The sequence below is a fragment of the Dryas octopetala genome, chromosome 4 (assembly GCF_963921425.1).
Source record: "Dryas octopetala chromosome 4, drDryOcto1.1, whole genome shotgun sequence".
NCBI lineage: Eukaryota > Viridiplantae > Streptophyta > Magnoliopsida > Rosales > Rosaceae > Dryas > Dryas octopetala.
This window is the reverse complement of record NC_141369.1, coordinates 13475588-13495670: the sequence shown is the minus strand read 5'-3', so window position 1 is coordinate 13495670 and position 20083 is coordinate 13475588. Positions and strand designations below refer to the sequence as shown.

At 35.8% G+C, this 20083-nt stretch overlaps 4 protein-coding genes across 5 annotated transcripts; all 4 read left to right on the top strand.

Moving 5' to 3' along the window:
• Positions 1–470: 470 nt before the first annotated feature.
• LOC147287025 (uncharacterized) lies at positions 471–4261 on the top strand. The gene is made up of 5 exons (XM_086238991.1): positions 471–889; positions 1223–1310; positions 1430–1529; positions 2824–2912; positions 3750–4261. The coding sequence occupies exons 1-5, from the start codon at positions 727–729 to the stop codon at positions 4024–4026; spliced, it is 717 nt and encodes a 238-aa protein (XP_086095117.1). The 5' UTR covers positions 471–726; the 3' UTR covers positions 4027–4261.
• A 1059-nt stretch (positions 4262–5320) lies between these two features.
• LOC147287024 (protein KINASE OF THE OUTER CHLOROPLAST MEMBRANE 1-like) lies at positions 5321–9882 on the top strand. Of its 2 annotated transcripts, none has more exons than XM_086238986.1 (5): positions 5321–5480; positions 6897–7285; positions 7445–7536; positions 7628–8101; positions 8630–9882. In XM_086238986.1, the coding sequence occupies exons 2-5, from the start codon at positions 6905–6907 to the stop codon at positions 9591–9593; spliced, it is 1911 nt and encodes a 636-aa protein (XP_086095112.1). In that variant the 5' UTR covers positions 5321–5480; positions 6897–6904; the 3' UTR covers positions 9594–9882. The 2 variants fall into 2 exon arrangements, with proteins under 2 accessions (XP_086095112.1, XP_086095113.1); XM_086238987.1 differs by having other exon boundaries at positions 5344–5480; positions 6900–7285.
• Positions 9883–12184: 2302 nt separating this feature from the next.
• Positions 12185–14633, top strand: LOC147287023 (seed dormancy control protein). Its single transcript, XM_086238989.1, has 4 exons — positions 12185–12313; positions 12663–12814; positions 13413–13947; positions 14221–14633. The coding sequence occupies exons 1-4, from the start codon at positions 12279–12281 to the stop codon at positions 14387–14389; spliced, it is 891 nt and encodes a 296-aa protein (XP_086095115.1). The 5' UTR covers positions 12185–12278; the 3' UTR covers positions 14390–14633.
• Positions 14634–16456: 1823 nt separating this feature from the next.
• LOC147287022 (uncharacterized) lies at positions 16457–19509 on the top strand. The gene is made up of 5 exons (XM_086238990.1): positions 16457–16870; positions 17110–17242; positions 18256–18470; positions 18725–18898; positions 19128–19509. The coding sequence occupies exons 1-5, from the start codon at positions 16703–16705 to the stop codon at positions 19212–19214; spliced, it is 777 nt and encodes a 258-aa protein (XP_086095116.1). The 5' UTR covers positions 16457–16702; the 3' UTR covers positions 19215–19509.
• Positions 19510–20083: the final 574 nt, after the last annotated feature.

Sequence of the window (20083 nt, the reverse complement as noted above, 5' to 3'; positions counted from 1 at the left end):
AAATTAAAAAGATTTCTAATAAACTAAAAAAATAGCTTTCATTGTTTAGGTGCTTCCATGGTAAAATTTTTTTGGCTCCGCCACTGATCATAAGTATTTCCTAAACAATGAGGCACCTTCTAAAAAAAATAACACGTGTCAAACTGTAATTGATTTGTTAAAACAGAATGACTTAATACATGTAAGGAACTAAACAGTTTTCATAAAAAACCATAAGATCTAATTTAAATGAGCCAACCTTGAAATGCAAATAATTAGAACCAGGCAACCAGCAAACAAAAACAAAAATTTGACCAAAAATAAATTCAAAGCATGCCGAGATAGCTTTAAGCGGGGCTTGGCCCAAACCCACAAAGCCCAGCCCATAAACCAAAAAATCCACCCGTTGGCCACTTCGAGTCCACCACCCCCACTCTCATAAAACAGCACGCGCTCAAATCCATAACGGTCTCTCCGTCTTCAAAGCCACAACCCAACCATTTCTATCACTCTCTTCCTTCTCTGCAACTCTCTCACGCTTCACTCTAAACCCTAACACACCAGCCATTACATTGATGTAGCACTCTCTGCATAGCTAAGCTAACTGGGCAACACGATACAGTTTCCATTTTTTATCAAATTCCGGATTTTCTCTGATTTAAAATTTTTGTTAAATTTTCCTTTGGTCATATTTCGAACTCCATAAATACGAGCAAAGAGAACTTTTGAGCTTCAATTTAAAGTAATATGAGGGTTTTGGAGCTGATAGAGAGGCGGTGTTTGGCTCCGTTAACACGAAACGGCGACGTTCGCGGAAATGATGAGCGGACGGTGACCCTATCGTACAAGAAACTGCCTCAGCTTCAGCTCATCAAGCTCTCCGTTCTCAAGCTCGATGGCTCTGTTTTCGGTAACTTTAAATATTTCGTTTCTCGTTTTGACTTTCGTCTGAGTTTTGATTTTGTTGATTGGTTCTGTTTTTGGGAACAGCTTTTTGAAATGGAAAAAAAAGGGTGATAATGGGGATTCTGCTTTTGGGAAAAGCTAGTTTGAGAAAAGTGCTTCGCAAATAAGTTAAGAGTGGCGCTCAAAAGAGTTGACCCATATTTTAAAATTAGTACCCAAAAAAGTAAAAAAATCATTGTGTCCCTTTATCACTCACCCAATTGTCTGTTAACCTTTTATGTATTTTAGGAAATTCCATTTGGGTTGTTAGTAGAGTTAATGAGGTTTCATTCTACAGAAATTCATGTTGGGAAGACTGCTACTATAGCACAGCTCAAGCAAATAGTGGAAGAGGTTTTTAGTTCCTTGCAAGGCAAGATTCCATGGTAAAATCTTGGCTTATAATTAACATTAGGATACCATTTTGATTTTGGAGCTAAATGTACTCTGGTTGGAGTTCAACATTGTTTTTGACATGCAAGACTATTTAATTTTGTGCTCTTAGGTCACTTGTCTGGGGGCATTTCTGCTTGTGCCATGAGGGTCAGAAGCTAACTAATGACAGGGCGTACATTCGGAATCTTGGGATCAAGGATGGTGATCAAGTATGGGTTATATTTTCCATGTTTCATTGAAATATTAAATTTGTCATTTGTCAATAAACTGCCTCTAGTATATTGTCATTTTCAGTTGCTGTAGTGTTAGATGATAATGCATATGTCCACTTCTTTGGGAAAATATATTTGAATGTTCAAAGATACCTACCATTGGATGGCTTCTGTATCACTCAACCACTTTTGGTATCGATTCTATTTGTTCTAATTTTATAGTAATCTTATGTGGGTTCGAAGTCCAAAATCCAACTCCTAACTCAGCAATGAGCATGTTGTTCCGACCTGCTCCTTGATTTATAGTAATCCAGATGTTTTTACATATGTATCTGATGTTACAGGCTTACAGCTAAGTTGGAAGCATTAATATTGTGACATGTCTGACAGGACTAAGTAGGAATTCAAATATGATAAATCAACTTGTACTCCATGTCATTTGTAGCTTGTTGTTTAATAAAACATTAGTGACGTAGATATAAAATGAAAGAACCTCTAAAGGGAATTGATTTATATACAAGCTATTCTGGGAGGCATATTTTCATGGTATACAGTGAATTAATTGAATTAATTAGAATTTCTATTCTGAATGAATATATGACTTTGCTCAGTAAGCAGGCAGTGGAGTGAATTTTCTACAGTATTATTATCATTGAGTGTAACAAGATTATGTAAAAAGTGCTCTACCATACATGTTGCATTTATGTGCGTTTTATAGTTAGGCCCTTTTACATGTCATCTATTTATGCCCATTGAAGGAACAGTAGCAATGCCTAATGTCATTATTTTTGTATATACTGCTAAAAGTAACTTCCTTTTTTTCCTACTTGCCATTACCCAAGTGATGTTATTTCGTGCTTTAATCTTCCCCACCCTCATCTTGTCAACTTCTCCTGTAGCTTTCAATCACCCGACCACCCTACTCATTTTTTGTTTTCTTAGTGGTCTTCTAAATTTTGGATTTCAGGGTGACTAAGATTTCTGTTGCCTTGCTTAGTTAATTGATCAGACATCTCTCAAAAAGTATGCAAAGTGCAAGCTAGAATAATTGGACTATCATATACAAATTTAGGCCTTTCCTCCTTTTACATGTTTTTAGGTGTGGTTCTGAAATTTCCTTGAACTGTACGGTTGCTTTATTCTTGCTTTTCCTGACATCTGTTGTAAATTGTAATAGACTTCATGAATGTATTTATTCTTTCTTCTTTTTTTTTTTTTTTTCCTTTTTGGAGATCTTGCGATCAATCTATTGCTGAGCAAACTACTAACATTTGTTTTCTGGTACATGCAGCTTCAATTCATTAGGCATATGTCTATTAGCAATTTTCCATTAAAAAAAGGGTCTAAAGATGAAAGTGTTCCTTGCAAACAACGTTCAATGTAAGAATTTCTTATTTGTGGTATAACATGGATTACTTGGCTTTTTTTTATCATGGTTTCTCATGAGTGCATGGCTGTGTGCAGTGTGCACAATTTCACAGGCAAGTCTGCATATTCATGTCACTATTCTTTGACTCATGGCATAACTCTGAGTTGCTATTTAATTTGGGATTAGTCCATCTCAAGGATGCATCAAGGCTATTTATCCATGCCGTCACTTTTTGGGTAGATACAGGCTGTGGCATTGTTGTAAATTACTCTTGACATATTGGCAACCCTTGATTAACATTCTGATGATCAAATTTTTTTCTTTTGGTTGAATTTGATGATCAAATTTTGATAATGCTAAAATCAATGACAATAGGACCCTAGTGAAGCCTATGGCCTAGAAACAGATCAAAGAGTAAAATGTGCACAATATGTGGCACAGGGATTGAGCAGCACTTCTGTGTCTCCTATATTCTACCTGTTATGATATTATTGCATGGACTTTTAATTTGCTATATAAGTTAGGATTAGCTGTTTTCTGTTGTATAAATTATTGAATGGACTATTAATTAAGGTCCCGTTTCAAAACATTTATATCTTTTGTTATTAGTTAAAGATAGAGAGGGAAAAATGAGAGGAAAGTGAGAAGAGAGAATCAGAGATGACAGAGGTGAGGGAGAGAAGAGAAAATATATAGAATGGGTTATAAACACAAAAGTAATAATAATTTTAATAAGTTTTTAGTTTTAACCGTTCTCTCTCATTTCTTCCTCACCTTTCTCATCCCTCATCTCCTCCCTTCTTTCTCTTATATCTCTCCCTCAAACTTTAATTATTATTTTTGGACAGCTCCTTAAGGTTGTCATCGGGATCAAAAGATCATGAAGAGGAAGGAGAGAATGGTTTGGAGGATTATAACAATGATGCAATTCAAGAGGACAACTCCAAGCATCATCCCAATGAGGGTCTGGAGGAAGAAGGTCCTGTGCCTGAATTCAAGTTGGCTCACTTCGTTAGAGGGTGGATCTCATGCTCCAAGATCGTGGGGAGTTTCAAGAAAGGGATCAGAAGACAGGAATCAACCGTCCAGATTCGACCTGCATTCCTTTGCTGGAAGCCGGTCTAGGATGATGACTGTAGGTGTAGGGTAATTAGCAATGGCCTGACCGAGCTAGGATGTGCCCTTCACTCACATTTTGTGTAGGTATAACATATGCCATATTAAGACCTAAGTTGCTCCACAAGTTCAACACCAAGTTTCTGTCTTCGAGGCAGAATTTTAAAAAGAAAAAAGAAACGAGTCTGGATTTGTTTAGTGTAAATGATATTTCGGTAAAGATTCTTCTCATTAATTTTAGTTCAATTTTTCTCCCTTAAACTGATATTCAGTGGAGGAAACAAGAGTTTGGTTTACTAAAACTCAAGGAGTGTGAGTACATGTTTGTGCGTGACATTATTAATCTAATGTAGAGTCCCCCTTTATTTTTGGGTGGCGGGGGTTGCTGAAGAAATTGCCATAATCATAGATTCATATGAATAGATAGTGACGAAGTTGGAGTGAACATTTTCATATCATCAAGATATAAGGGCATGCATGTTACACACATAAAGAAGATAAAGTAAAAGCAAAGGTAGGTATGACATCGCTTTCAACGTATGAGGACGTGTAGGTATCATATTATATCAAAGGAATCTCATCTAATATTTGCAATTAAGAGGATTATTGAGACAACTAAAACTTAGTTTTCAATGCATTCGAAATAATAGACGATTGTTAGATCCCAAAAGTTTAAGTTATTAGAAAATGAACCAAAAACATATATTACTTTACACTCTTCCTCATGTATAGTCTCATCCTTACCATGGAGGAGAGCCAAAAAAATGAAGGGAGGGAGAGAGATTTAGTGCAAACAAGGCTTTGATACAATATTGGAGATTTAGTAGATTCTAAATTAAATTGTTAAAGAATATGTCAATAATGTATATCAAATTTACACATAATATAATTAATAAAAGCAGACAAAAAAAATACCGTTTTCTTATATATGATTAAAAAAATTTAAGTTATATTTTATTGTCATTCTGACTTTAGATTATTGGTTACCCAAAAAAAAAAAAAAAAGCGCAAATATCGTTTTTTTAAGGTCCAAACCGAGAAGAGAGGAAGTCGCGAAATTTTTGTTATTAGAAAAAACAAAATAAATATCACAACAAATGCCCAAAAAAAATGAGCACCACAAAGGTACCTTCAGTTATCAAGTGTCCAAAATTTTGGGTAATTGATTCAGAATCCAAACACGAGACATGCTACTTTTGCATGCTTTCTAGTGACGTGTCTCAATAAGCAGCTTCCACGTTGGATCTCCATCACGTGGCAACCGGATAGCACAGGCCGTACGGAAAATACCATATCCCCTCTCGTAACGATTTCCATTTTTGTTTTCTTTTTCTTCTTCAACTACTTGCTTACAAGTTACATCTGCGAAGGAAAAAAAAAAAAAAAAGGAAAAATCTCTTGAGTTAGTTCGAGTTTCATTCCGGGTCGTCTACTCGTCTCCGAGCCTCTCTTTCTCTGTACTGGTAAATTTTTGGTAAATTTGTGTTTGTGTGTGTGTGTTTGGTTACTGAGAAATTGTGGGAAACGGAAAGAAAGTGACTATTTAGTGCCTTTTTTTTTTTTTTTTCCGTCACTAAAGTTTTCAATGTTTATCATCAAGCTTACTAGTCTGATTCTCGCTTGCTTGGATTAAAGAACAAAAGAAAGATAAAAACAGTAGTTAAATTTTTCAAACATCAATTTTCCTTTCATTTTCTATTTGGGTTCATATCTATAAGCATAGAAATCGTTGGAAGAGAAACTTTGCCGCTAAACATAGTTTTGTATGTGTCATAATGAGATACGATTTTGATGGAGTTTTGAATCTAATCTGTTAAAATCCCACTTTCATGTAAGAACTGAAATATTTGTGAAAATTTTTATTTAGAAAATTAAGCAGTTCAAGCTTTAACTGCTGAAAGTATGGCTGTTGATCTGTTGATGTGTCTTGTGTTTAATTCTAGGCATCAGGATTCAGGGCCTTTTACTTTGATTCTGTGGAGATTGTTAACATGTCCAAATGTCCAATGTTTTCACTCTTTTTTTCTTTAAATTTTTTTCCAATGGGATTTGACAGTAGAAATTTGGTGGTTATGAAATTCCAACGAAGGGCTCCATAAGGATCTTTTATGTATTATGTTAGATATCATGGAAAATCAAGTATGGGTTCACAGGATACTAGGTTGTTGAAATTGTGTTTCCTGACAATGGATTCCAAGGCACTTAACTGCATTTTGGCCAAGTAGTGGTCTGGGATAGCGTTGTTGATGAGGAAAACACCTGCACCATACTCTTGATTTCTTCTTTTAAGCCCAACTTGAAATGACATAATCCCCTTGCAGCACTTTATTTCTGACCAGCATAGGTGCCTTTTGTTCTTCAAATCTCTCTTGGTATTCAGTGACAGAACCCAATTGTTTCAGCTTGTTTTCTTCCACTAAATTTCGAAAGGCCCCTTTGAAAAATCTCAGGCACCTATCTTCACCAAACTTTCCCAGGTTATATTTTCTTTTCCTTCTTGGTAATCTTGGAACCAGTTGTTAGCCTTACTTTCAAGAATGGAGATGTGTACAGAACTTTATGATCATCCTCCAACTGTTCCCAGCTGCCAACTGTTACTTAATCTACTGGAAAAATTACAATATCATGAGTATCTATAAAGTTAAAAATTCTCCATTCAGTTGGGTAACAGAAATCGACTTTGACCGCTGGGTATCTCAGAAATATTCAAAGCGAGACTTGAAGGATTATATTCCTGAAGCCCTTGGGAAAATACTTACCATGTTAATGTTATTTACTATTTCTATAGTTAGCACTTTGATTTAATCTCATATAGCCATATTGAGGATTTTGGCAGATTATTGATTTGGAGCTTGTTCTTTTCATGCATATATTCATAGCAGAAAAAATGGATGAGCAAATGGGAAAAGCAAAGCCACCAGCAATTTCTTTTGAGTATGAGCTCTTTGAGGGAGACCCTGATCACCTAAGAACTGTTGTAGCTTCACTCACTCCTACACTCACTCCAACTGGTCCATGGATCAATCCTGCCTCATTGAACTTTAAGCACCGAATTGGGCGAGGCCCCTTTGGTGATGTGTGGTTAGCAACTCGTCATCAGTCAGCAGATGATTATGATGAATATCATGAAATAGCTGTTAAGATGTTGCATCCTTTGAAGGAGGGCGACAGACAGAAGTTTTTGCATAAGTTTGAAAAGTTATTTTTCAAGTTCCGGAGACTCTATGGTGTTTGTTGGCTTTATGGTATCTCAATTGTTGATGGAAAGGTGACTGCCTGGCAAATAAATTTGGAATCTTGTTTAGTCATATCCTTCTGTTTTCATTTCTAACTTATAGATTCTTGCTTTTTTCTTTTTATCCTGTATCTTTCTCTTTCATAACTCTACTATGGTTTTAACTTGATTAGCCTCATTTTGTCTTGTCAGATCTGCATTGCTATGAAATTTTATGAGGGATCAGTTGGTGATCGAGTTGCTCGGATGAAGGGTGGAAAGTTTCAACTTGCTGATGTTTTAAGGTTATGTTATTGGGAACATATATTTTCCTTGTGAAGCATATAATTGGTGTTATTGGAAGAAAACTTAACCTAAGAATGGTAATGTTTGCAGGTATGGGATTGAGCTGGCAAAAGGAATCCAAGACTTGCACTCACTAGGGGTAATGGTGCTAAACCTGAAGCCTTCCAACCTCCTTTTAGATGAGCATGACCAGGCAGTCCTTGGAGATTTTGGGATCCCATATCTACTTCTTGGGATTTCATTGTCTAACTCAGATATGGCTCTCAGACTTGGAACTCCAAACTACATGGCTCCAGAACAGTGGGAAGCAGAAGTGAGGGGTCCTATATCTTTTGAAACAGATGCATGGGGCTTTGGATGTTGCCTCATAGAGATGTTGACTGGTGTTCAACCCTGGTTTGGGAGATCAAATGAAGAAATATATCATTCAGTTGTGATCAAGCAAGAAAAGCCACCTGTTCCAAGTGGCTTGCCTACTGCAGTTGAGCATGTTATCAATGGTTGCTTTGAGTATGATCTCCGCAATCGGCCATTAATGGAAGATATAGTACGTGCTTTTGAAAGGTATTCTCTCTTGTCTCTCTTTATGTATATTCCCATTTACAACAAGCAAACCCTTTTCTCATTAAAACTTAACAACCCGAAGATAAGAAACCCACTTTTACATGTCTAGTTGACTGAGCACAGCCCTAGTTTCAGCCTTTTAGCCTCTTAGCCATGCCAAACCCTACCTTCTTTATACACCTCTTATAACTCTAGCCTGAAATTTTTCATAACCTTTAGCTATCAGTTAACCCAATGATATTAGTTATATTCTTTTGTTGCTGTCAAGAAATTCCTGCTTCTTCACTATTCTCTAGATCCCATTATTGTACTTCCAAGCTACAATTTTTACCATCCAAACCTGAAGGAGTTGTTAACTGCAAGCTGCTTCTTCATACACTATTAATTACTATTGCAGCTTCGAAGTGATGCTATCACATAATCCATTACTTTAATTTAGTATTATGTCAGGTAACAAAATTCAGTATTTTGTTAATCTTGCCTTTTCTTTTATTATTGCATGCTGATTATACGCCACTGAGCATGCAGCTCGCAAAATTCTGTTCAAAGTGATGGAGAATGGATTGCTTTAGGGAGCAGCACACCTCCTGGAAAACTTAGTAGCGGCGGTTATACTTCATGGTATCTCTTAAAAGATCATCTTCAGGTCGGAGACATAGTTCGCTCAAGAAAGCCATTAAATGCACGCAAGCCTCAAGCTATGGATGTGCCTGAAGGAACTGTAGCTGGCCTGGAGACTGATTCTGATAGAGACGGTTTTGCCCTGGTGAAGATCCCTGGAGTACGCAACCCTGTAAGAGTACTTGTGTCAACAGTTGAGAGAGTCACATATGGCTTGGCAGTGGGTGATTGGGTGCACTTGAAGGGTGAATATGGAAAGCACTCTCCTGTTGGAATTCTTCATTCAATACAGCGTGATGGAGGTGTTGATGTTGGATTTATTGGGTTAGAAACTCTCTGGAAAGGGAAGTCATCTGACCTTGAATTGGTTGGTGGATATTATGTGGGAGAGTTTGTGAGGCTAAAGGCAAATGTTTTCTCTCCCAGATTTGAGTGGCCTTGTAAGAAGGGAGGAGCATGGGCAACTGGAAGGATCTCACAAGTCCTACCGAGTGGTTGTCTGGTTGTGAAGTTCCCTGGAAGGTTGGTATTTGGAGATGAATCTAGTAGAAGCTTCTTGGCAGATCCAGCTGAAGCAGAACTAGTGTCCTTTGATACTTGTCCTGGGGTGGTCCAAAAATATCAGCATATTGAGGATTTTCACTGGGCAGTGAGGCCACTTGCAATTGCATTTGGTCTCTTTACAGCCATGAAAGTCAGCTTCATTGTTGGACGAAATGTAAATGCAAGGCTGAAGTGTCGAAGAAACTCAACACGGCGGGATGGCAATTGTCAGGATGGCCAGAGTGGTGGTGGCAATGCAGCTTGGCTTCCATCACCGGTTGCAAATATTCTTTTCAAAGAAGGTGCTTCTACTGCTACTGCTAGGTAGTTTATTGTACATTGTCTGGCTATGGGTAAGTTTGCTAAAGCCTATCCATAGCAGAGATGAAGTATAAAATCTAGCCCAAATGTACTGAGGGTTTGAGTGCATATGCAGTGGGACTGCAAGATCATGGTCCAAAGCAAAGCATGTATATATAAAGAATCTGCAATTGTTACATGCTTTCATTGTAAATATATACCTAATCTTCTGTAGAAATGCTCTCTGTGTTGCAGAAGTCTATCTTTGGTTCATGCATGCAGGAATCCATGTAGGTTACTGTGTTAGGCCCTTGCTACTTTCTTGAAACGAGCCTAGTTCGTCTTCTGATGATCTTGTCCTAATATTGTGCTTTTCGTTTAATCATCTTAAATACTAAAAAGTAAACTAAAAATTATTAGCTGAAAATTGAAAAAGACATTTTGAACATAAGTACAATATCAGTACATAAACAAAAAACATAAGCAAAGAGTCCTATTTTCCTCAAAAGAGGGCAAAGTCTTGGTTAGCTTGCATACTATTCCAGTTTGGTTTTGCTTGGGCGAAATTAAATGAAATGAAAGGGAAAAGGATCGCGGATTTGAAATGGAATTCCAAATTCCACACTGCATGTAAGATTTTTCTTCTCAGATTTTAATCAATGGAAGCCAACTTTTTAGGCAAAAGCCTACTGTTGAAAACAACTATCAAATATTGGGCCTAGCAGATCAATGTTGTCTGAGGCTTGTAGCAGTTCTTATGATAAAACTCTCTGGATGCTAGCAAGTCGCAACCAGCTAAAGGCTCACCTAGAGAAATTTCTTATTAATTACCAATTCAGCCCTTTCTTATATTTCCTTCTAGTTCCAAATTGCTCTTCACTCTTAGTGAGACAGCTAAATTTTTCACAAGATGTGACAATATTTTATAACTTTAAAATTGAGCTCATTTTGAGATTAATTTATTTTCAACAAGATACAAATACATATTGACACATTATTGGGTGAACCAACTCGATCAATAAATTTGGTGACTGTAATCTTATAGTGTGTTTTCCTTTTAGAAATGTTTCAAAAACCCTTGTGTGAGAGTCAAACTCTTTCATAGCGTCTAGGTTTTTTTTGTTCTTTATTTATTGACACCCTTTAGTAGTTACAACTTCTTATTATTATTTTTTTTGTTCATTTTTTATAGGGTTCATAAGAGTTTATCAATGCAAGATCTAGTGTAGTTAAAGGGGGTCCAAAAACCCAGAATATGGGGTTTTGGACTTACAATTTGGGGTTAATTTAAGGTATAAAATCGTGGTTTTAGAGCTTATAGTTTCGGGTTTAACAGTTTGAAAAGAAGTGGAAAAAAAAGGCTTAATTATCGATTTACCATCCAAAACTGTAACTCATTCCTACTTTACCACCTGAAAGTTTTTTTTGTTTCAGATTACCACCTATAACTTACATCCGTGTCCCATTTTACCTTATTCCGTCAACAATTCCGTTAAAAATGATGACATGGCCGTTAATGCTGACGTGGCGTGCTGGATGTGTGCCAAGTGTCACATCTTTTCTTGTATTTTCTGATTTTTTTTCTATTTTATAAACTTTGAAAATTAATTAAAAATAGCTCCGAACTTAGAAAATACACGGAAAATTCCTACTGACTTGTCTTGACAAGTACTAATTTACTATGGGGTCAAAATACCAATTTTCCCTCTAAAAATTTCCAGAAAATTTGAAAAGTCCAAATTTATTTCTAGAAAATTAAAATATTCTAGACTCTTTGGAAATTCATAGGATAATCTCCCAAACTCAAAAAAATATGAGGTTTGCACCGTTAGTCCTCTAAAAACTAACAATACCTTTCTCGTGAACACTTGCTACCCAAAAGACCTCTCGGTCTTAGAGGAAAATAAATTTCCCTATAAAATAAATTCTATAAAAATTCTAGAATTTCTGTAAAGTCTCGAAATAATTCTCTAAAACAGGCTTTTGGTAATTTCCAAAATATTTTTGAGAATTTGTCCAATAGTTTACGAAAATTCTAGAATTTATTTAATAGAGGGAAATTTATTTTAATTTTTTAGAAATAAATTTGGACTTTCTAATTTTTTTTGGAAACTTTTAGAGGGAAAATTGGTGATTTAATCTTATAGTAAATTAGTGCTAGTCAAGACGAGTCCGTAGGAATTTTTCGTTTTTCTGAGTTCAGAGCTATTTTTAATTAATTTTTAAAGTTTATAAAAATAAAAAAATAAAAAAATCTGAAAATAAAAACAAAGATGTGATACGTAGCGCACATCCAGCGCGCCACGTCAGCATTAACTGCCAGGTTATCATTTTTAACGGAATTGTTGACGGAACAAGGTAAAATGGGACACGGATGTAAGTTACAGGTAGTAATTTGGGACAAAAGAACTTTCAGGTGACAAAGTGGGAATGCGTTACAATTTTGGGTGGTAAATCGATAATTAAGCCAAAAAAAAAATTGGTAAGGGTAAAAACGCAAGAAAAAAGGTGGGGGGGGGGTAAAAAAAGTTGGGACGATTAGTGAACTCTGAAAGGGTGGGGGGTTATAAATTAATATTTTATTATTCCCTTCGGTTAGCAGGCAGTTACAAACTTACAATTACACCTCAGTTTCCCGGCTCGAGAAAAAGAGAGAGAAAATCCAAGAAAGCCATCAACGTAGAGAGAAGTGGTCCAGAAAAGAAAAGGATCAATGAAGGGGATTCGAATGCCATCTCATTCCTCCATGTAAGTACTTATGCCACCTTCTTCTTCTCGCTCTGTTTAGTTCATGAGAAATGAGAAAACAAGACATAGGACTGACTTGGCGAATTTAACCATCCAGTTTGCTTGTAAGGTCTGAAACATTATCAATCATTCCATGAACTCTTCTCTGTTTGGTTGCTGAGAAATGTGGGATTAGTGAGAACCCGTATGTTCTTTCTAGTTTTCTTGATGAAAGGGCAAATGGGCATGCGTTAGATTTTGGGTCCATTTGGTTGCCATGAAAACAAGGGAACGAAGAATCAGAACTTCTGAGTTTTCTTTTCTTTTCCTTCATTTTCTTGGTATAAATATAATAAGGGAATTTTTACAGGAAATACTCTAATGGAGATGAATTTGAACTGCAAGGAGAAAATGAAGTATTGTTAAGGAGAGACAAAATAGAAGGTGGTTGTGCAATTGATGATGACATAGCAGAGAAGTTTCAGTGCATGGCCCTTCACAAGCGAGACACCAATAAACGAGGTAGATCCTGAAACTTATGTTCAATTTTTTCTGATTTTCCTGGGAAAATGAGATATTAAGATATGCTTTCTTTCAATCTTTATCCGGGTATCATTAGAAAATTGAATATTCTTTGTTTCAGTGACTAGATTTAGTGCAAATTGGGGTAATTGGAAATATTGTTGAAACTTGAAAGCCCACAATCAGTCTTAGAAAAACTGTTAATAGGAGTCTATTGATCGGGAACTGATATCAAGTGAAGATGTTTGTAACATGTTTTCAATCAGAAGACCAATCCTATACCCCAATTCTTTCTCAATGTTAGTACTTGTAGTAGTGTTAATGTGTACGTAGTCAAACCAAATGTAGAGCCTTTTTTGCAAAGAACCAAATGTGTAGTAATCCCAAGAAAACCATATACTGGAAGATCATGACCAGTGACCACATGCATTTTCCACTAAATGATGCATTCTATTTGTTTGTGTGTTTAAACCAATGAAGGCTGTTCTTTTTCTTTGGTCTATCTTCTGTGGATCCAGCAAGCTAGCTTGCATGATGACAGAATATATATAATATATATGTATATGTATGCATGTATATTTATTTATATGGTTTTCAGGTGAAGAGATCTCCTTTGAGAAGAATGGTCTGTGGAGGCAAGAGCAGAGGGGCAGAGTTGCAAGGCTAGAGAAAATGCTCAAGGTAAGGTGGGAACTTGAGGAGCTAGTTGAAGAACAACTGAACAGGTTCCATGCCCACTACAACCATGATATGGTCCCAACCTGGCTCAAGGACATTGCCCAACTCCTCATGCCCAATTGGGCTCTGCCGGATGAGCTGGCCTCCACAGCTTGGCTTGGCGATTGGCGGCCCTCTGCCATTCTGGAGCTTGTACGTGGCTTGTCCACCACATCATTATCCTCGTCGTCCTCTTTCCCAAACTCCGTTGGCACCGAGCAGCTCTTGTCGCAGTTCATTCATGAGCTTCGGATTGAAGAGGCTATAATTGATGAGGAATTGGCTGAGATTCAATCCACATGCATCCTCTACCTTCCATTTGCTCCGATCAACATTCAATCAGGTGGAGCCTTGGCTGGTGTTCAGTCTGAGTTCAAGAAGATCGAAAGAGTGATCATAAAAGCTCAACAACTCAGGTTTATTTGCTTTCCTTTTATTCTTTTACTGAATTTGTTAACTGTTACAACTTCAAGAAACATGATAGTACCCTATCAGGTATTCAGGTCTAGTAAAAAAACACATGTGACAGAACACCTGTGCTAGCTATAGGGGTTTTGCTTGCTGTCTTCGTTAGTTTGTTTTTGTGTCTTGGCTTTCCCCTTTGTATACCTAATAACTATATTCCCCATAAAGAAATAAAGCAAAATGCAATTATAACTAAGTACCATATATGTGATGCTGTGTAACAGGTTCAAGGCACTGGAACTGGTGTTGAAGAAGGTGCTGAATGAAACCGATGCAGCAGACTTCTTAGTGGCATTTGAGGGGATTCAAGATGCAATTCACCAGGTTGCAGCAAGCCAGAGGTTCCAAAAGGGTCCCATCACAATTCCTGTCAAGGCCTTGGGGTCTAGCTGAGACCAAAAAATGGTGTGGAACTTGCTACCCAAATCAGAAATATCCAATGAAAGAGGAAATAACAGACCCTTCCAACTTACCATTTTTACATTGCTGATGTATGAATCATGTCTTGTCATGGTGTCTGCTTTAATGAAAATCTAGTAACTGGGCAAAGCTTCTGTGGGACAATATTGTGTTCTTTGAGTATCATGTGTAGGGAACTCAAAACAGAATTACATTCTGATTCATTGAAATATGTGCTTGTAAAATTTTACTGAATGGAGCTGAGTTTGTAATAGCAAAATAGTTTCGTTATGTAAGCGACCAATTTTGGTGAATGGTATAGTTTAGTACTGTGAATATTATAGGAAGCAAATTTAATAACGTTTTCAAATTTGGCATGAGGCTGCAAGTAGTATACCAAATTGAACTTGACAAATTGCTGGGTTTTGAAACATTTGCTGACAAAGATTTGTTGATAAAGAAGGTTGTCTGGGCCAAATAAATATTTTTAGATTATATATGAGAGTACTGAAAAATGTCTTGCCTGTATGACTAAGGAAAATCATGGCTTATTAGAGAATTTGGAATAATTGCTACAATATGGTCTGGCCAACTTCCTTACATTCCTTCTTTGGTATGAATTATGCATCTTTCCCCCTTTTTTTTTTTTTTTTTTTTTTTTTTTTTTTTTTTTTTTTTTTTTTTGTGTGTGTGTGTGTACTCGTCAAGTTTCAAATTTAAAATCACTTTTATATGTATTCTCATTTAAGACTTGGCCGTTGGAAATCATATTGTCTCATGGTCTTTGTATAAGTAATAGAAAAATACTTGCCTGCTTGCATAGAAAGAGTGATTACTACTTGTTACAACACGACCACAATTTGATAATATATTGTTCTTAAATAATATCACTCTTTCATATAAAGAGTGACAACTTGGCTGCTTGTTAGGAGTTTAGCATTGTTTTAAATAATATCACTTGATTACAACTTTGAATCTCAAACATTTAGAAAATATTATAGTTTTTCAAGCCACAAATTTTTTTTTTTAAAAAAACCATTACCATATATGTGTGATTCTCAACCGTTGATTGTTGTAGATCCATTATAACCTACAACCATCAATGAGTCCATGACTATTGGACGGTCGTTAACATATTTATAGTGTATTTTACTCTTTAACATATTTATTGGCTTATTGTTAATCATATCTTTAATAGAGAAAAAGAGGAGACATGCTGTAAAAGATGCAATCAACTAAATCAAAAGTGGGAACTTATAATTCTAGTTGTTAAGAATATTTACTCTACATTTGACGTTTCGAGTTCGAAATTTCTCTCTCTTGCATTTGGTAAAACAAAACCAATTAGGGCATGTTTATTGATCAGGAATGAGAATAATTCTCATTTCTATATTTACTAACATATGAGAGAATGAAAATAAATATAAAGCTCACATAAAATCAGGAATGAGATTTTTCATTTTGGAGGAATTGGGGTGAATCAAAATGGAAATTTTATGTCCAAAAAACTTTCACATATTTTTTAATAATCTAACTATACCCTCTATAGAAAAAATCCAAAAACCATAAGATGACACCATGCTCAATTTAGATGAGGTTAATATTTATTTTTTGTATAATGAGGACCTTTTTTTATTTTATTTTTTTGTATACAGAAGTGCCACAACGAAATATATCAGATTTCTATTTTTTATATATTACTATAAAAAAAAGTTTAAAGAATATAGGAAATCAATTTTTCCCTTTGTCCAATAAATATGATACATGGAGCAACAAAATGTCACAAAATGTGCACATAAAAAAAAAAAAAAAAAAGTCAAAAAATGTGGTGAACGATTTGGTCAATAATGTGATATCTTTATAGTTTCTAATTAGCTCCGAAAATTTTAATACAATGGTCTAACGTCTATTTGCCAACAAATCCCGAAATTTAAAAGGCTAAACTCTAAAGCCCAAGAACGCGCGAAGATTGGCGCGTGCAGTATCATCTTCTCGACCGTCTTTCTCTCCCACCGGTGGCAGTCACCACCACTCAAATATATATAAAAACAAAAAGTTCCATGGCATTCCGAATGCCAAAACCAAACGCAAAGCAACACCAACACGAAACCTAACCCCAAACAAAAACCCCTACACTTTATCCCTCTCCTTCTCTTTCTCTCTCTCTCACATCAATTCGCCCCAATTCCTGAAAACCCTAACCCTAATCAAGCGGATTCAATCGGCGGTCTGGTCGATTCGTTGGAATTGAGAGACGAGAGAGAGAGAGAGAGAGAGAGAGAGAGAGAGAGAGAGCGAGAGCGAGAGATGTCTGCAGCAGTGTGTGGAAGCAAGAGGTCCTTCTTCGAAGAGCTTCCTCCATCGCCTCCTCTCTCCAAGAGGCTTCGCTGCTCTTCTTCCACCTCTCCCATTCGATTCTCAGCCCCCTATCTTCTCGATCAGCTACGCCCTCTCTTCCCTCACATGGACCCCCAGGTATGTATAGATGTGGTCATGTCTCTTGGGTTTTGATTGGATCATTGTCTGTTTGGTTGCTGAGAAATAGGGTAACTTTAGAATTTTGGGACTCTGTAACTTGTTTTTGTTTAATCTCACGGAAATGAAAGAATTTTTTTTTTTCAAATCTTCTTTTGATTTTGATGAATATTAGTATTTCGTGAATGTATTGGGAAACTGATAATGGATAGTGGCTTTGACAATTTTGGTTCTTTTAGCTTCTTGAGAGAGCATTGGAAGATTGTGGCCATGATTTAGATGCTGCCATCAAGAGCCTGCATGAGCTTTGTCTAAGATCTGCAGAGAAACATACCGGTTCGGCTGAAGAACCAGATGAAACTGTAGATAAAGGTATGATGTTTCCTTCTTTAGTGATTTACAGGAATAACTTTTTCTCTTCTTTTCCTTTACTATTTTTATTTGGAACTTAAGTGTCATGTGTTAGTTTGGATAGGATCATAGGACTTCACTGATGATGCAATTCTATCCATTGTTACTTGTGTGGGGGATGGTATAAAAGGTCTGTCATGAATCGTGATGGTCTGAAAACTAAATTCTTTAACATGTTATTGGTTTGGTTGTATTGCATGTTGTTGATATGATTGTATTATTTGTAATAAGTGGTTTCTGGATACTGTTTCATCTTTTGTAGATATGGATTATTGCTTGTGTGTGTGGATGTTTTAAGGGGTACTTATATTTCTGTACTAAATCGTGTTAACCAGTTCTGTCTTATATTTCTCTCTCATGGGTCCTAGTGGTCTCCAATGGACTAGGGAAGGGAATTTCTCAGTTGAGGGTGCAAATAGCGCACTCATGATAGTTTGTGGTGACAGACCGTGATTTCCTTTGTAAAATCTTCCTAACCATGTAAAATTGCTTTTAATATATCTAGGTTTTATAGAATTGCTTCTTATTTTTATTTTTGAAATCAATACCTTTCCAATTGGTTGTATACCTTTTCAATTAGTTTTGCCATCATCAGAATTGGTACATTCACTTTAAAACAACAAAACTTAGGTCTATGTAAAAAAATTCTTAACTTTTTGCTACAATGTAAATAATATTCTAATGTTTCATATTGTCATAATTTGCAGCCCAAAATATAATAAAGAAAAAGGCCATAGGACAATGTGTTCTGTTGCTGTCATATCACCTTATTCCTTTAGTTCCTTATCACAGTTGATCATTGTTAACTGAATTATTCTTTCAAGTAAAACATTTCAGTAATAATAAGAACATTCTTTTATCAATTGTAGAGTTTCAATTTTACTTTGTGGTGAAGCTATGCTTCAAGCTGCAGTTATGTGGAGATTGGTGTTTTTCATGAGTAACAATTTCATAGTTACATGCTACCTTATCAGGTACTAATGATGAACCTGCAGCTGCTTCTGAAAATCCATCAGTTCCAAGCAACCTTCCTGTAGATGGTGCAGAATGGGTTGAATTGTTTGTCAGGGAAATGATGACTGCCACTAGTGTGGATGATGCTAGGGCCCGTGCTGCAAAAGTGCTAGAGGTTTTGGAGAAATCCATCAGTGCACGTGCTGGTGCTGAGGCAGCCCAAAGTTTTCAAAAGGTGTGCCTTAATTTTTTTACTGGTTCTGGAATAGATCGCTTTGAAAATGATTATGGGGGACATTCATGCTATTTTCCCATACCTGTAGTTTCTGGATAACAGGTGGGATAGATTTTGGAGAAAGAACTTTAAAATGACCGATGCTTGACATTTTTGTAGATAGGAGTGCTAATATGAGAGATGATACAATTTTCTTTTTTCAATAATGATTCTTTTTTATTCCAGTAATGTGTTTATGGTCTTATGATTATCAGGAAAATATGCTGCTGAAAGAACAAATTGAAGGACTGATAAGGGAGAATACCATTCTCAAACGTGCTGTTTCTATCCAGCATGAACGTCAAAAAGAGTATGAGGAAAAGAACCAAGAATTCCAGCATCTGAAGCAGTTGGTGTCTCAATATCAGGACCAGTTGAGAACACTTGAGGTCATAATCAGAACTTGCTAGCTACTCAAATCATTTATTGTCTTTTTCCCTGTTTCTCCAGATTGACTATAACGTCTCATTCTGTCAAACTAAAGAACATCACTCTTGTTTCTAGCTTACTAAGCAATCATGATGCATTTGATCTTGTTTTTAAGTTTTTAACTTTGTAGAAATTCACTTTTTTTGCATGCTAGCTAACTAGTCCTTTGCTTTTGTGGTTGGTTGACAGATTAACAACTATGCCCTGACAATGCATCTGAAGCAGGCTCAGCAAAGCAACTCAATCCCTGGACGTTTCCATCCTGATGTCTTCTAAAAAAAATAAATAAATTTAGCATTTGGTTGATAGTCAGCAATACATGCTGTGTCTTGAGCCCTTTTCATGTTGTGTCTGTTGAAGTAGCGTTTGTAGATTTGAGGCTTCTTTATTTATTTAATGTTCCCAGTCCAGGTCAGTGGGAATTGTCAATCAGTTGTGGAATTGCGTAACTGAATTCTTTGGGTTATATTGGTGAATTTGTATTTTACATCTATCTTGCTTCTAAATGATGGAATTTGACATAATATGAGAACAAGAAGGGACTAAGGCACGGTTTGGGATTGCGGTGGAAGACCCAAAAGCTGCTGTGGATGACAATTTTCAATCATCTACAGCAGTTTTGGTGTTTAGTAAAAAAATAAAAAACTGTTTTCTCTCACAATTTTCAACTCTCCACAGCAAAAACAGAAAGCAGGTTTCTAAGTGTTTTTGTAAACTGCAGTGAATTACAACAACAATGAATATTTTATTTTATCCATGCTACTTTTATTAATTTCTATAATTTTTATTTGTTTATTTTAAATTTAAAAATATGTACATTGTTAGTTATATTTTATATTGTGATAATTAATTGTGATATTTTATTTGTACAATTAAAATTATAATATACTTAAAAAAATAATAGGAATACTTATTTAATAATGTTCTTAAAAAAATTAATGCTAATAAAAATTTGTAGCCACAAATTTAAAAAATAAGTAAAAAAATATTTTAGTTTTACCAAACAAATAAATGAAAGACACTTTTAGCATTATGTCTATTTTAGTAATTATACACAGTCACAACACTTTTACATTAATATTTACCAAACACTTTGATACTGTTTTTTGCACTCACAACACTTTTGAAAACATAGTTTACCAAAT

Excerpts from the sequence above, each read along its gene's own strand:
- LOC147287022 (XM_086238990.1), top strand. The coding sequence starts at position 16,703 with ATGTCTGCAGCAGTGTGTGGAAGCAAGAGGTCCTTCTTCGAAGAGCTT. Across the intron at positions 16,871-17,109 it reads TCCCTCACATGGACCCCCAG|CTTCTTGAGAGAGCATTGGA; the intron begins GTATGTATAGAT and ends TGGTTCTTTTAG. Across the intron at positions 18,899-19,127 it reads ACCAGTTGAGAACACTTGAG|ATTAACAACTATGCCCTGAC; the intron begins GTCATAATCAGA and ends GTTGGTTGACAG.
- LOC147287025 (XM_086238991.1), top strand. The coding sequence starts at position 727 with ATGAGGGTTTTGGAGCTGATAGAGAGGCGGTGTTTGGCTCCGTTAACA. Across the intron at positions 890-1,222 it reads GCTCGATGGCTCTGTTTTCG|AAATTCATGTTGGGAAGACT; the intron begins GTAACTTTAAAT and ends TTCATTCTACAG. Across the intron at positions 1,530-2,823 it reads GGATCAAGGATGGTGATCAA|CTTCAATTCATTAGGCATAT; the intron begins GTATGGGTTATA and ends TGGTACATGCAG.
- LOC147287023 (XM_086238989.1), top strand. The coding sequence starts at position 12,279 with ATGAAGGGGATTCGAATGCCATCTCATTCCTCCAT. Across the intron at positions 12,815-13,412 it reads GCGAGACACCAATAAACGAG|GTGAAGAGATCTCCTTTGAG; the intron begins GTAGATCCTGAA and ends TATGGTTTTCAG. Across the intron at positions 13,948-14,220 it reads ATAAAAGCTCAACAACTCAG|GTTCAAGGCACTGGAACTGG; the intron begins GTTTATTTGCTT and ends GCTGTGTAACAG.
- LOC147287024 (XM_086238986.1), top strand. The coding sequence starts at position 6,905 with ATGGATGAGCAAATGGGAAAAGCAAAGCCACCAGCAATTTCTTTTGAG. Across the intron at positions 7,286-7,444 it reads TCTCAATTGTTGATGGAAAG|ATCTGCATTGCTATGAAATT; the intron begins GTGACTGCCTGG and ends TTGTCTTGTCAG. Across the intron at positions 7,537-7,627 it reads CAACTTGCTGATGTTTTAAG|GTATGGGATTGAGCTGGCAA; the intron begins GTTATGTTATTG and ends TAATGTTTGCAG.